This window comes from Labrus bergylta, chromosome 17, assembly GCF_963930695.1.
Source record: "Labrus bergylta chromosome 17, fLabBer1.1, whole genome shotgun sequence".
Lineage (NCBI taxonomy): Eukaryota > Metazoa > Chordata > Actinopteri > Labriformes > Labridae > Labrus > Labrus bergylta.
Genome location: NC_089211.1, coordinates 1,245,859 through 1,262,333, shown reverse-complemented (window position 1 = coordinate 1,262,333; position 16,475 = coordinate 1,245,859). Strand labels below are relative to the sequence as shown.

The 16,475-nt window shown below is 38.1% G+C and overlaps 2 protein-coding genes across 2 annotated transcripts in view; one reads left to right on the top strand and one right to left on the bottom strand.

Annotated features, from left to right (window-relative positions):
* Window positions 1–46: 46 nt before the first annotated feature.
* On the bottom strand, window positions 47–3,376 carry si:busm1-57f23.1 (uncharacterized protein LOC368621 homolog). The gene is made up of 5 exons (XM_020630573.3): window positions 3,179–3,376; window positions 2,775–2,997; window positions 685–836; window positions 495–596; window positions 47–356 (listed from the first exon to the last, which is right to left on the bottom strand). The coding sequence occupies exons 2-5, from the start codon at window positions 2,860–2,862 to the stop codon at window positions 261–263; spliced, it is 438 nt and encodes a 145-aa protein (XP_020486229.1). The 5' UTR covers window positions 2,863–2,997; window positions 3,179–3,376; the 3' UTR covers window positions 47–260.
* Window positions 3,377–10,168: 6,792 nt separating this feature from the next.
* il11ra (interleukin 11 receptor subunit alpha) overlaps window positions 10,169–16,475 on the top strand; it is a 61,024-nt gene continuing 54,717 nt past the window's right edge. The window contains exon 1 of the mRNA XM_020630582.3: window positions 10,169–10,313. The gene's annotated coding sequence lies outside the window, so the exon portion shown is untranslated. The remainder of the gene's footprint in view (window positions 10,314–16,475) is intronic.

Sequence of the window (16,475 nt, the reverse complement as noted above, 5' to 3'; positions counted from 1 at the left end):
TAATAGATATAATGCTATAGAACAATATAAATACAAAGCACAAATATAAATGATAATAACTTTTATTCTGATAGTTAGCACTGGTAATACAAGTCAATTCACCCTTGATAACTGATTCCAAGCTACTTTTGTAATAAGATGTTGTTCACTATTAAACCTATCATACTAAACATCCAGTATTTTAAGTAAGCTGAAAAACATTTATTCAGGGGGGAAAATAAACATTGTATCAAGGTGGTTAAAGCTTACAATAAGTAAAGCTAAGCACTCTCCGTCTGTCTCCTGCACTTCTTCATCTGAATCTCATGTTTGTTGTTGCGGGGGTCAAAGGTCACCTCGAAGTAGCATTTCATATGCTGTGGAGAGAGAAACAAAATAATATCATATTGTCTGAAATCTAACTGACATGTTGAGCACACAACATTTAACTGATTCTGAATATTTATCTATATTATCTTAAAGCATTGAGTCTATCATAACATTTCTTCACATACCTTTTTCACAAGACTGCAGCTGTTCATGTCGGGGTTTTCAGATTTGAGACATTTGGTTTTTCCCAGGACTGCATCAATCTTGAAGTTGATCACATTGGTCACCTAACGTTTGGTGACACAATCAAAGGATTAAAAGGTGACCAGATGTTTGACATGTAGGTTTCCTTTGTGTCTGAAAAATGATTGTAACCTGGCTCTGAGCAGAGGTGATGGAGACCAGTTTGAACATCTTCTTGCTCTTTGAGTTCGTGTTGAACTCCTCCACGGCATGACGAGCCACCTCCAAAATCTCGTCTGCCTCCGGACTCCTTTCAGACCAGCCACCCAGAAGAGGAACTTTTTCTATGTGGGAATTAATCACAGACGTGAGGTCAATTTCACTCAACTGATAATGGCAATGGAAACATTTTTACAATACACGTCCTCTGAGAACAGTTTTACATGTGCACACAGCCAGCTGCAAAGTGTTTTTACTGTGGGTGATCCCTTTGGGAGTCTCATGCTACTTCATCCTGAAAATGTGTTGTTTCAGTCCAGAACATCGCTCAAGAGCTTGGAAACTATTAGACCACCAAATCATGGACTCCAGCCAGTTCGTGCTAACACTTGTTGATCTCTGCCAGGGAAAGCCTCATTCATCACAAGAAGGATATATAGAACACAGGTTTACTCAGAGAAAGAGAAGGAGAAGTGTTGCAGTGATTGAACCATTGGGAGGGCCAGTTGAGTCTAAACTTTTTGTATTAGCAAGACTTTTTGGCCAGAAATGATTTTTTCCCATGGCTTTGCCTCTTACCAACTTTGTTAAAACTGTTTTAACTTTTTCTCTAGCATGATCATGGATCGTGATGTCAATCACTTTTAAATTAACTTCTATTAATTGCTGAAATGAATCTCCTCCATTGGATACATACACGATTTTGACCATGGGGGAAAGTATTTTTATGACATAGAACTTGCAATTGAAGTATACTCAGCGCTCTTTTGGCAGCAACATTAACGATGTAAATTTTAATCAATTGTTGGTCTGTTGAGTCTGCCTCTGAAGCCCTTTAAACATTTACCACATCCATTTATGTGTACTTCATACTTCACACAGAATTGACTGTAGTACTGGATGCAGGTTTTATCATCTTGGATGTTTAAAATACAGTGTACTGATCCAAACCAACAAGAAGGTTGCTTTGCTCAGTTTAAACAAACTATTTTTTGACAAATTTTCTGAATTTGTGATGAGGGACACTGACTGACTGTTTTTTTTGTTTTTTTTCCCTGTACACTTAAAAAAAAACTCCCTTCTGCTGAGTTAAATAGCATCTGACCATTAAAGACTTTCTCTGACTGCTGGATGAGCCAAACTTTCTGACTCACTCTACCCAACCAGACGGCAGCAGAAAACCTGTCTACAGACTGAGGACATATTTGCAACACTTCTTTTTCCACTGTGTCAAACAGGCTCTCAGTTGAAACATGCACTCAGTCATATGTTCTTTATTTAATGTTTGTGATCATTACTGAACTTGAATCTATTATAATTAAAGATTAGAAGTTCATAAACTAACTTTAAGTTGAACACTTTTATTTCTATATGATGCTATGGTTTCTCTGTTACAAACACACTGATTATTTTTTACCTTTGTTAGAGTTGGAAAAGGCAAATGAATGCACACTGTCAAATTGGCAGAGCTACCAATATTTTGTTTAGTTAGATTGTTAGTCGTCATTCTTACTCATATTCCCTGGAGTGCTTTCATCATTGTCCCTTCATTCAACCTATGACAGTATGTTTCTATTTTCTTTCAAAGACTGTGTCCAGAATAGGACGTTTAATTTAAGAGATTCTGAGAAAAGGACTCTCACAATCTTTTTGTTGAGAGCTGACACCACAAAAAACGTTCATTTAAGCACAACATAGTATAATCTTATACAGCTAGGAGTTGATAAAGTCAGTAGCAACGTTACACAACATCTGTTTGAGTAGAGATACCTGAATGAAAAGAAGTATGGTATGTGGTTAGTCAGGGTTAGTGTAAGTTACACCTGGTATGTAGAGCTTCAGATAACTATCCTGTCCATCTTTGCTTTTAACTTTGCACATGCATTTTGTAAACGGCCCATACTAGTCAGTAACCACATGTTGTCTTAATATTTAAACATGTCACCAGAGGAAAAGAGTCACAAACACATCTGGCCAGTTTTTCTACCCTTTCATATTTGTCTATAATCTCATTTGAGTCTCTGTGACGCTGCACGTCTATTCTTATCCACATCAGTACTTACTTGTTGTGATGACTTCGTCCACTGGCAGATCTCCCATGCTCATCTGTACCACTGTCAGACATATCAGCACTGACAATAGGAGAGACATTTCCCCACAAGGGACTGGTGGAAGATAATTCTCCAGAAAAAAAGACTTCAGACGTGTAGAGCTTTTTACTTGAGCAGCACCTCCTGCCAAAAAGTCAAAGCCGTTCTTCAGAGTTTGGGAGCAAGTTGACGGAGTCTATGTCCACAAAGACAGCACACAAAAAGAGAAAGACAAAAAGTTATTAAAAGGTATCCCTAAAAGTCTGCTACAGAGCCAGAAAATTTAAAAACAAAATGGTATTTAAAGTTAAGGCTACAAAGGCAGAAACAACATTACAACTATTTAGCTTTTAGATATTTCAAAAATGAGCCCTCACCTTTGAATGCAGGAGCAACAGCGAGTCAGACTGGGGAAAATAAAGTGAGTCAGAGAAACAGGCTTGCTGTTGTTGGTGAATGGCAGTGGCAGTTCAGCATTTAAGCTCTGTTAGTGAGTCAGTGAAGACCATACCCACAACTGCCTGGCATCAACATCATGCAGGGATTTAACAACCATCAGCAGCTTTAGGGAGTGTGTGACGGGCCGTGCGTATGACTAGGAGGGAGGGTTGGTGAAGGGGTGTGTCACATCATGTGCCATTGAGTGTGTGCTCTTGTGTTCTTTGTGCGGCTGTATTCAAATGCATTTTGTGGCTGTGTAGCCTGTTGGTGTGATGTGTTCAATTGCTTTTGGTCGATTCTTTCAAATGAGCATGCATGGCACTTTTGTGGATATATGACTCAAATTCTGCTGGTGAAACATGTGGTGAATCAGTGCACAATCCAAAGCACACCACACACCACGTTCTGGCTACATCAACATCCTGCCTAGAACATTTGTTATCATGTGATGGAGTGTTTGTATTATTCTGATAGCAATGAATAAATGAAATGCGTCAGCAAGTGGAAGAGATGAACTGGCTTTGTTTGTGTTGTTGGCCTTCACTCGTCTACAGCTGACTACTTTTGAGGATGCTATATCAGCAGCAAAGTGAAATTATCATTTATGTATCAATTGTGATATACTTTCAGCCATAAGGCTTCAAAAGCTGGATGAATCAGCCTTACCTAACATTCTCAAAGATGCTGTTTTTGTATCATTTACTCGTGGGAAAATGCATTGACCTGAAATCACAATTTACTGCCAAGAAATGGATTGTTTGGGACACTGGAGAGCGAAATACCTCCACAACAAGCTGGCAGGCAGCCCTGACATATAACTGCCTTAAGTTCTTAACCCTTTGTGACCCACATATAGATTGGTTGCTGTATGAAGCCCCTGATGCAGGAATTGAAGAGTTTAACCCTTTTTTTCTTTTGGTTTGTGTGAGTTTTTCACAACGTTGTAATATGACAACGCTGGGCTTCACTGTGAGCAGAATTGATTTTCCTGGATGTACTCACACTCTCCAAACATCACAGCAATGAGAGGGTTGTTTGCTCAGTTTAAGATAAAGACAAAGATAAAGATAAAGATAAACTTTATTTATCCCCCATGGGGGACATTTTTTGTCACAACAGCTCAAGAAACAGGAAACAGGAATATAATTATCAAAAATAACAAGAAGTTAAAAATAAAAAATAAAACATATGTACATCATTGTTACATTTTTTATTACTATTACTTTTTTTTATATATACATGGGTATCATGTATTATATTCACTCACAGGTCATATTTTAAAGAAATGCCATATTTCAACTAAAAAATATGAAATATGTATCTAAAAATTAAATTCACCTCTGTTTGAGTTTTCATACTGCTGTGGAGTCCTCCACAGGTTGATATGTCCATTTATATTGTTTTCTCCATTTAACTGGCATGTTATAGAAAGCTAACATGTTGGATGTGTCAAGACACCTAGCTCACACAGAGCAAATTGTGTACTGATGGCCACTTTACATAGCAGCCTCTGCCATCAGTGTGTGAATGGGTAGGTGTGACATTCGGTGTAAATCTTCAACTTCATCATTTCATCACTGTTTTATTATTCCATCTCAACATCCCTGTGCACTATGCATGGCAACAATCACATGCTGCAAGCTGTAAAGATTATTGTTTGGTGGTTGTATTTTAGTGTAAAACTTAAAATAAATACATGTTTTTTTAAATCACAAAATAATAAGCACCACTAGGAAATAACCTTGTCTGTCTTGTCTGTTAAATTTTCCTCTTATCATCACAAAAGAATCCATGCAATGGATAATGACTAAGACCTCTGAAATGGCTAACAGTTGACTATCTGATAGAGTGCAACATTTGCATTCATATGAGGAGCCTTTTGGCTATTTGGCAAATGTAAGCTAAACGGTAAAGAGAATTGAGCCTATAACGCTTTTCTATACTTCTGACTACTTTTACACCTCAAGTCACACCATTCATAAAAGGTCTGACACTCAGTTCCATTATTCCAAGAAGAGATATCCTGTTCATCAGTGACATCATGATTTTTGTTAAAGCTGTTCAATTAGTGCTCCATTATTGTGGTAAATTGACTTGAGCTTATATAGCACTTTTCTAGTCTTCTGACTATTCTAAGCACTTTTACACCACAGGTCACACCCACCCATTCACACACTGATGGTATGATTGTTATGTAGTATCATCCATCAGAAGTAACTAATCACATTCATATACAGCAATTCAGGGTTAAGTGTCTTGTCCAAGGACACATCAGACATGTTGCCCAGCTGGGGATGGAACCCTTGACCTTCTGGTTACGAGGTGACGACTCTACCAACAGCCGCCCACGAGGAGCTATATCCGCCCACAAGGATAAGAATACAAAGACAGCAGCCGATGATGGAGACAGAAAGCAAATGAAAGAGACAGCTGCCAATGATGAGAGAAAGAGCAGCAGATGATTAATGGTGGCCTGTTCTGAAACTTCCCCTAATGTCTAAAATAACACATGATTACAACAATTTGGTGAAGTCATCTGAAGTGGACATTGTTCCTTAATACATTAAAATTACTTGGAATTTGGTCAAATCAAATTAAAATAATGCTTTAATAAATGTAAAATGAGGTAAGTACCGAGACAATTCTGTAATCTTCCTTGTAGCTGCAAAACCAGTAATTCATGACCAAGTACAAATCATTTAATCCACTGTAGACTGCTGTGAGAGATTGTGAGTAAGTTTCACATCGCTGGAATCAAACAGAAAACAAGAGGAGAAAATGTAAAGACAAACATATTCATTTGTGTTTGTGTGATGTTAAGTTTGTCTTGCTGTAACATCAAGGCTGTGTTCAGTTGCATTACTAACTTTACAGTTCAACTAATAATCATGCACATCTTTCCTCAGCTGAGAATCTCTATCATCCACAGAGAACAAGCAGTAAAAGGGTGGCTTTTGAAGCTAAATCTTTCATAGATTAAATATTTCCCACTGCCACTCTAGAAGTTCACACATACTAAGAAATCTGTTTCAGGCAATTGGTTTGATCAAGTGTACCCAGCTGCTGGGTCAAATGACCCCTCAAATAAATTACAAGCTAAGCATGTTGAGTTAATGTTTACGAGCCTAAAGCCCAGCCCAGCTTGTCAAAAAAAAAAAGAACACACAGGGCCACGTCCCATCAGACCTCGCCCCTCTGCACATTCACAAACCTCAGATTACAACACATACGTATATAACTTGCTTTAAGGAGACCATGTACTCTGGGGTTTGTGGTTTTGGAATCATGCCTCAACATCACAAACTCCCCAAATCAAGCCACACCCCGTCCCGTCTTTTCATCATATAAATCAGACCACGCAAAAGACCACAGTCCACAGCCCTTCAGTTAACAAGCAACTATCCTGAATGAAAAAAAGCATATACCCTCTTTAGACCTCTCCCTGAACTTTAAAGCACAGGCCGCACCTCATTTTAATATTAAAAACAGACCACACCCCTTCAATAAATGATATACCACACCCCTAATTCCACCCCCTCGCTGTTAAAAGACAAAAAGACAACAAATCAAAGGCTATACCCCGTGTTAACTCAGACAGCAAACCACCAGTTTTAAGACATCAGAATCCAAACAGAAGTTTTAAAACAAGACTAGGAGACGGACGTCTGTTAAATTGCAATACCCCCAGCCCTTTTACACAGCAGGCATTTTACCTATATATTAATTATCCATCTTCCAATGACAAACAACTGACCATGTCTCTTTTATTTTGTATTTTTTACAAACTGTAGGCGGCCCTGTTTCTCATATATCATCAAGACACCAAGCAATGCCTCTTTCATACAATCCCATATCAACTTCCTAGACCCAAACATGAGTAGGAAAACATTTGGAGATCAACCCTTGTGTCCTGTACAAGAGAAGCAAAACAAGATCCCCACACCAATCAGCTCCCATTTGAAGGATTTATTAACAAGTGATGTTTGGAGCAAACATGCTCTGTCTGAGGAAGAGCATGCTCCAAACATCACTTGTTAATAAATCCTTCAAACAGGAGCTGATTAATGGACTGAGCTGGTTTTGCTGCTCTTTAACTTTTTGTGTTATTTGGCTCAAGTACCCACTGAGGGATGTGCATGTCTTTTTTTATCCTTTATTTTTTTTCCCTGTACAAAGCTGCCAGTAGAAAATAAAGAAGAATGCACGGTTGTTCATTTAGATATGCAGCAGCCGGGGTCCCTGGGTCTGCCCCTCAACACACACATTTTGATTATAAAAGCTTTACAAAATGATTTGAAAAAATATTTATGAAGGAAAACATTCAAGAAACCAGAAAAGAATCCAAAAACTTTCAATGTCCTTCTACAAAGGTTGTGGACGGTTTTACTGAACTGCAAACAAATCTTCTCTGGTGTTTTGTATTCATATTTTAAAGCACGAGAATGCATGCTTGGTGATTTCCTGCCTGATCCTGCTAAGCTGTTGCTGTATACAATGTAAGTCCATTCTCCTGCCATCTGTGTCAACTTCTATATGTAATGAATATGATTACACAGCAGGGGGAAGCAACATCCTTCTCACTAAATGCAACAGGTTGTTTGGGCAAACCTTTAGCATTTTCATGTCAAAACTAATAAACTGGGATGTAATGATACGATCTAAGCTGTCTGAGCAGTTAATCTAACTTTCAACAATACTCAGGTCTGGTAAATTAAGCACATGTCCTATTCAAAGTGTGATAATTGTAAGTACAATTTTCTTGTAGGCCCAATCCCAATATCCACCCTACATCCTAAACACTGAACCCTCACAGACTTTGATTGACAGGTGTGCAGTGTGTTAGTCCTTGAAGGCTTAACATGGTATAAAAAAATGTAAGAATGGGACATACTATCATGACATCACATGTTGCCTGGAAACAAGATACACCATTATATAATAAAAAATAAAGATCCCACCTCTTGTATGTATTTGTATTTATTTCATCACGGTGATTTTCTGTTTTAGCCCTCTATCAAAGGGCATAAATATTAATATGTTGTGAATATTTTGCTGAAAATACAAACAACTCTTCAAATACTATAAATAAACACAAAAGTAAAATACTAGGATACATGTTGTCAGTTCAACTTGTTTACGTTTTCATGACACAGCTATGCTTGTTTGCAAAGTCGACATTACGTTTTTTTTTTCTCTTTTACATCTTCAGTAAATGAGAATTTTTCTAATTTGGGGGTTAACTATCACGCTAGAGTCGATCATGTCCCACAAGCCGCCATGAACACAAGTCTGAAGAAATGTAGAATCTTGAAATGTGAATAATTTGCAGTTGAAAAGTCCACATCAGAGCTGTAACAAACTTGAGGATTTCACAGAGGGACAGCACTTAACACTAACTGGGAAAGACTCAGTGAGTCTTTAAGTGTGGTGACTGAGACGCAGTCACAGTCACTGCATCGCTCAGCCAATCTTTTATTCAAGAAGACACATTTGCTTTATAAATAATTTATGTGATTTTCTTTCCTTTATGCAGTACATTAACTAGTCTGTTCAGGAATTTATCAGGCCAGAAAACATGACCAAAATACAATGCAATATCATAGATAGACAATCTACAGTTTACAAGCATTACAAATTGTTACTATGATAACAGTAGTGAAGAGGAAGATACTTTCCTTCCTGGGAATTCTTCTGCAATATGCAGAACAACAATTGTTTATAAAAAGCCCAGAAACATGATGTGTGAGAACAATGATAAGAGAGGTGGAAGATTACTGACAAGGAGCAGATTTAGTCCAGTCCAGCACCACTACAAACTACAGGCATCATGACTGAAGATTTGAATTAACAACACTCAGAACCAGACATATACAGTATATATATGAAACGCTTATTGCTATAACTTGGTTATTTTAAAGTCTATACCTTTGAAGGGTATGTACAAAACAAATATGAAAAAGAGTTCAACACTGAGAAAACAAAGACAAAGACAGACAGTAAAGTTAAGCCGATACTGAATACTGATAAAAATGTAAAAGACCAATTCAGTAGATTTGGCCTTTGTGGAGCCTTCAGATTGTTTCTGTTGAAATGTACCAGAGAGGTGTTAATTTGACTGTTGGGTAGTTTTGAGGCAGTGGAGGTGTTTCAGACTGTGTCACATCTATTTCAGGGAGTAGAAAAGGTCACTACCTTGGTTAATGAGCTGTCGCTGTCAACCAATTTATTTTCTGCCAATTCAAAGAGCACTGGAACAATTAATGGATTTAATGTGTTTCTGCCCATTAAGTATCAGGTATATTATATAATAAATAAATATTCTACATTGCATGCTGATTCATTGAGAGGATTCACAAGCAATCTGGAAACTGAGAAAACCCTGAAATGAACTTGTTTCACTTGTATACAGAATGTATCAGGGAACAACACTGTTAACACACTGTTAACACAAGCCTAACTTGTTTCTTTAGATGAATAAACAAGTTAGGTTTTTTTGTATTAATTTTAACTTTAATTTTTACCCCCTTTTCCTCCTCATACTAAAACACTCATTGTGAAGTCTGAAGGTGGTATTTGGATTATCTGAAATGACAGGGGTTAGGTACAAAATATACTATTTCATGTTGATATATCGCCTATCTATATATTAAATTCAACTATTCAATTCATCATATAAGCTAAAACTAAACACTGGTAATGTCTGTTTCCTGCAATATTTCACATGAAAACTGATGTAAATATTAAAAAACACATCATATTCCTGTCTGTGTCTATTTTTCCATGCCACATTCCTTAGACCTCAGTACTAGGATCAGTGCCTCCATAATCCTTTACAGTTAGGACCCGCCCCCTAAACCAGGTGATTGACAGTCGGTTCACCCAACGAGGCGTCAGCCGACTTGTCTATCCTCCCTCCCCCTCCTCCCTCTCTGCCTGTCCGACTTTGTTGCTCTCTTACCCCGCTAGCTTGTCTCCAGTCTCTCCGGGGAGCCGAAGAATAACTCGAGAAAGTACCAACCATGGAAGGCGACAACATAATAATGGCTGTTTGACTCGGGGACATATTTCAAGGTAAGTTTTGGTTGTTGAAACTTTTTTTGAACCGGGTCGGAGTGAATTAGCGGCTAGGAGGCTGTTTGCGTGTAGGGGGGCGAAAAGTTGATCCGCCTCACTACGCGGGACAGGAGGGACCGGGAGGGGGGGAATCTACTCCAATGTTGTTCACAGTGGGGATGTGTCACGCTGCTAGCTTGTGTGTTGGTCTCTCTTTAGCCTAAGTAGAAGCCTGAACACATTGACATTGGTTTTGAATATATTGCCTGAATAAATTAATTCGCCTTAATAATACTATGTCTAAGAATGTCACTTAAATGAATGACGTTAAATCACGTAGGCCAATTTGTTTTTTTTATGTCTATGTAAGTTATGATGAGGCTAAATAAACACGTTTTAGTACAAAGCCGGCTTTGTCAGAAAGAAGAAGAAATCAGACTTTATTGAAACATATAGGCTATTAGAATATATGGTCAAATATAATAAATTGAAAAATAAAAATAAAACATCCCATTTTTTTCAGACTTTTGCAGAGTGATATAGGCTACTGTTGTGAGTGAGGATTGTGTGTTTGTGTATGCAACACTGTTTATTTGTCCTTGTAGGCTAGAGGAAATGTAGGCTTACAACAGAGAGCCGCAATCATCAAAAGTAACTCAATTGTTGCATTAGCCTTTAATTACTTGTTTTGCTTTCAGTCCTCAAACTCAATCACTGAAACACACTTCACTGTGTAAAGATAAAGCACTAAAATCACGTGTCATTCAATACAATTTTTTATGTGATAAACAACACAAGTGTCATCCTTCTCTATGCTTTTGTATATGTATAAGCATAATTGTAGTTCCTCCTGTATTAGTTAAGGTTGGTGCGTAATAAGTCCTATTATAAACAAATACTGTGCAGACAGACAGACAGACAGAAAGAGGCTGAGACAGTGGGACTGGATCTCCCTACAGATGTGCATTCCTCCAGCCAGTGGAGTGATGAAGCCTTTAAATAGAGCTCAACAGGAATGCAAACACACCAACCAGAAAGAAGAAGCCTGGGGGCTTCACAGGAGGAGGAGAGGGAAGATAGGTGGTAAAAGACAAGACTGCAAGCTCTCTTGCTCAAAATGTGTTTTACGTGTTGCTCAGTATTGTCTCCCACGATTTAAACAAATCATCAGTCAAACTTCATGGCACTTTAGGTATATTCACCACTCTTTTAGCCTGTTACACCTCCATGAATTACTTGTTTATAAGCAGAGCTTAATGATGGCTCTATAGTGTGTGTTTTATGAATAAGGTTAAATTTATTTTTGCACATCATTTAATACAAAAGTAAAAAACTATTTGTAAAGGAGAATTGTGGCTCTTACACTCTTTAAGCATTTGCACATTGAGTCTGTTTTTTTCCGGATGCGTCGAGAAAAGCGCAAAGGAGAGTTTCACCTGTTTTTGAAGGAGCTGCAGAATTATCCTGGTCGCCTCCAGGTGTATTTCAGAATGTCAGTAGTCCAGTTTGATCCCCTGCTAGCTATACTGGAACCACACATTTAAAAGAAGACCACCAGTTTGCAAACTTGATTGACCCAACATGAGCTTGGTCAATCATGAATGGAATCCATGTGCTGGAATTTCAGACAAAAAAAGAAAACAGACTAAAGTGTGCAAAGGCCTTTCCTCTTTGCTGCCTTGTGACATGCAGCAGAAAATATAAATTCAGGCTGTTTATGGTTGATCTGTTGTATTATGCTCAGAAGTTACTTAAGATGTTATTACTTTGTTCAGTAGTAGTAGCTTGGTGGTCAAATATGGCTGTTTTGAATGGGATTGGCCCAATCACAATTTAGTGTGTTGGTCATTTTATGACTCTAAGAGTAGTTTTCGTTTCCTCTCATTTGACAATACGGGTGTTACATTTTGTACATGAGTTTCCAAATCACAGTCAGCAGTTTTATCAGTGGTTGTTTTCTTTTTGCTAAATAGTCTTGTCAAGCTATTTACATGGGCTTATGAAAATGGTGTAAAACAGCTGACTAGCAAACTGTTAGCTAGATGTTTTCCAATGGGCTGACAGTAAACATGCAAGAGGACACTTTTTCTCATTGTCCAAAGGATTCTCCTACAACCAGAATAGTATGGACATATCTGACATGTCTCATCTCGTATCGATTATTGTAACGCTCTTTTCACCTCACTTAGCACGTCCGCCCTAAACCGTCTCCAGTCAATCCAGAATGCTGCTGCTTGATTACTCACCAGGTCAAACAAACGGTCTCACATCACTCCCATACTGAAAACACTACACTGGCTCCCTGTGGCATATAGGATTAAGTTTAAAATTCTCATTCTCACCTTCAGAGCCATTCACGGTCAGGCCCCAGATTATCTATCAAAACTCATTCACCCGTATTCACCCACCCGTTCACTAAGGTCAAACTCCCTACACCTGCTGTCTGTCCCGCAGACACATTTTAAGACTCATGGGGATCGTGTGTTTCAGTCCATAGCACCAATCCTCTGGAATTTTCTACCCGCCTCGCTACGTCTTTCTGACTCTGTTGAGTCTTTTAAAAAACAATTAAAAACGTTAATATTCAGACAGGCCTATGGGTAATCAGGTCCACCCAGTGTACCTACTCATCTATGTTTTATTGTGCCAATTGTTCCTGGTTATAGCAGGATTTTATAATGTCGTCCATGACGTATTCATTTTTTTTTTCTTCTTTTATTGTATGTATGCTGTTGTTGTTTTTTGTTGATGTAAAGCACTTTGTGACCTTTGTCTGTGAAAAGCGCTATATAAATAAACTTTTTTATTATTATTATTATTATATTATTATGTGTCTATCAGTGTACAGTGTTTACATGATCTGCTTTATTGCTGTAAATGTCTGAACTGAGTGAAGGCCGCTCCCTGCAGTATCTTTGTAGGTTACAGCAGTAAAAGGATTTCCATTTACTGGCTGGATGTCTTGGTTAGGAAAAATGGTTCTCCTGCTTGCCAGACTCCGTTTACATTAAAGAACAACTGTTGTGAGACTGTACAGTAAGATCAGCTCTTCCTTACTCTTGACCACTTAACCACTTTGAAACCTTATGCACACAGTGTAAGGAAAAGGAGAGACACCAGGCACCTTGCTGTTGAACCTCAGGAAGTTTTTCAACCAATGGAATCCCAAGCCTTCTGTTTTCATAAAAAGGAGTGCTTTTTTTTCTCTAAAAACAATTGTACCCCACCCCCTAAAAATAAAAACCTGTTAAAAAGTTATTAAGAAATGCACTCAGTGAACAGATGTGCTCTTTGGACTCAGAGGCAAAGGGGAGTAAAAGAGAAGGGAAATCAAAGTGCTCAAATTTCCCAGAATGTTGCAATTCCATATTCAAACATGGCTGATATCTCCATGTTTGGTACCTTTGGAGCCTTCCAGGTTGCAAGATAAAAAAATAAAAAAAAACACACAAAGTTTAACACGGTTTTGGGTAGTACACTTACCTGCAATTTATTGTTTTCATCAGAGTTATTAGAGCAACACTTAAGGTGACTTCTCAGTGATGTTATGGAACACAAAGAGAATTGTCTTTGCTGAAAAATGATGGGACTACCTTCTAGAGTAATTTGCTAGTAAATTATGAATCAAATACATGCACATAACCGATCATAGGCAAGGATATAACCCTGAATTCCCTTTGTGTAGTTTGATAATTACACATATACAATGATTAAGATCATTACAGCTCATTTCAGTTTAACTCACCTTCCAACACCTCTTTATGGTTTAAGAAAGGTATACTGTTATTCAACTGGTCTTCTGCTTAGTCTGATTCCCTGCAGACAGCTCCCACTGGCAGTCCAATCCCTGCACTAACACACACATACACATTACAGTGTGCTCCACTTAGACCTTGACATAGACTCATGCATGCACATATACATAGGCAAACTCAGACATCCAATATGCTTGTGCATGCACACTTTCAAAATCACCAGCACACAGAGCTTAACTCAGTCCAAGCCTTCATACTCTCTTCTCCACACTCATATTTCACTAGTCACACACAGAGGGCCCACGGCAATCAACTTTAAATTAGAGAGAAAGCTGCTCCAAGAGCTTGAGCACTGCTTGCCAGGTCTGAGGCTATACTACTTATAGTGTGTGTGTGTGTGTGTGTGTGTGTGTGTGTGTGTGTGTGTGTGTGTGTGTGTGTGTGTGTGTGTGTGTGTGTGAGAGAGAGAGTGAGTGCATGCGTGTGGAAAAGAGAGACAGAAAGAGTCAGCTCTTGATATTAAACCAACTTTGAGGGGCCTAGATTGGGGTATTTTTTCTCCTTTCTTCTGCTGTTGGTGCACTTTATTTTGCCACTCATACTTACTAGCAGCTCTGTGCAATTGTTCAGGGTATTTCAGGCATTCCTCTGCCTAAAGGAGTTGTAAGCTACTCAATCCAAACATTGCTTGTTCATTTCTTGTTCCACTATGATTATCTACATTTGCTATAGTTCTCACAGATCCAAGCCACAAGGTCAAGCCACTTAAGTAGGGCTTGATCTTGTGGCTTGGATCTGTGTCTTCTCTTGAGCTCAAACGACCAACAAGGACAGTCAGAGAGATATTGTAAGTGTTATGTCTGTAAGATACTTTTTTTAACATCAGGAGTGTTCCTTAAGCAGCTATAGCTGTGCCTGTTATTTAAAACACTTCCCGTATAATGGGGAAAAGATGGTTGAGTACATAACTGCAGCTCTGCAAAGAAACCCTACTCTCACTCTTTGATATATGGTAACTGATGCCAAGCATCTGAAGTTTGCTGCATCTGTTTTCAATGAAAAAAACTTCTTTTTGCCAATAGACTCCATGTCTGAAAAAAAAAACCTCAACATCATCATGTATGATAATCATTTGTTATTTAGAAGGTAATAATTAGGACTGGGCAGTAAACTTGTCTTGTTAGAAGAATGCCATAAGATTTATGCAAAAAAAGAAAATCTTTCTTTTTATCTAGAATCAAAAAACTAACTTTTAAGAGAAATAGCAACAGCAGCTAGTTTTTCTCTTGAACATAGTAAATGCCGTACTTCCTTTACTGCAAAGCATAATATGCATCCCAAGCCTTCTGTTTTCATAAAAAGGAGTGTTTATTTTTCTTTAAAACCAATTGTACCCCCACCCCCCTAAAAAGAAAAACCTGTTAAAAAGTTATTAAGAAGAATATGGTTATAAGACTAGTCTTATAACCATATTCTTCCAACAATTTTCCTGCCTCTGATGGCTAAATGCAGTTCACTTTCACTTTTCACTCATCAATTGATGCTTTGATGTATTTTAATGCCAAAAATGTAAAACAGTGCAATGTCTGTTTTTTTAAAGGTTAACCAGTAGCCAGTTGAAGCTTTTTGGCAGTTAGGCCCAAAAGCACAAATGATGAGCTCACAGCCACAAAAGAGGCATCATTTCATATTTTCATTCGGCCAAAAAGATATAGAGACAGCAGGCTGTTTTAATTCCCAGGTTGTCAAATACAGACATTGTAGTCATCATGCTTAGCTAGCATTTATACAACTCTTAAATGCCTGTTCAAGATGATTCAATATGAGAATGTTTGAAGTTTTATTTTTGAAGTAAATTAAAGTGTCAACAAAAAGACAACAAGTTATGTCCCATTTGTATTCAAAACAAGCATGATAGAGCTCCATGTAAATCATCTCACAGACAGAAAATAGTTCAAATTGAATGGTAATGATTTGTAAGAGTGATCAATGGATTGACCAACTCCTTTCTCCTTTTACCTCTCTCTTAATACAGCAGTCTTCTTAAACATTGTCTTTGGTGCTGCAGTCTAAGCGAGAAAAGGAGGGCACAGTTTTGTTATTGAAGACTCTCTCTTTGTTATTGAAGCTGTATTATTAGAATAATGTTTAAAGTAATGTATCCTTTTCCAAATAGGATGTGCTCAAATTGTTTATTTTATTTTTAGTTGCATAGCATCTACAATTCTACAATTCACTTGGCAGACGCTTTTATCCAAAGCGACGTACATCAGAGAGTAAGTACAACACTAATCCATTCATACACCACCACAGAAGCAGCGAGAGCAATGCAGGGTTAAGTGTCTTGCCCAAGGACACATCGGACATGTTGCTCAGCTGGGGATCCAACCCTCAATCTTCTGGTTGAGAGGCGATGACTCTACCA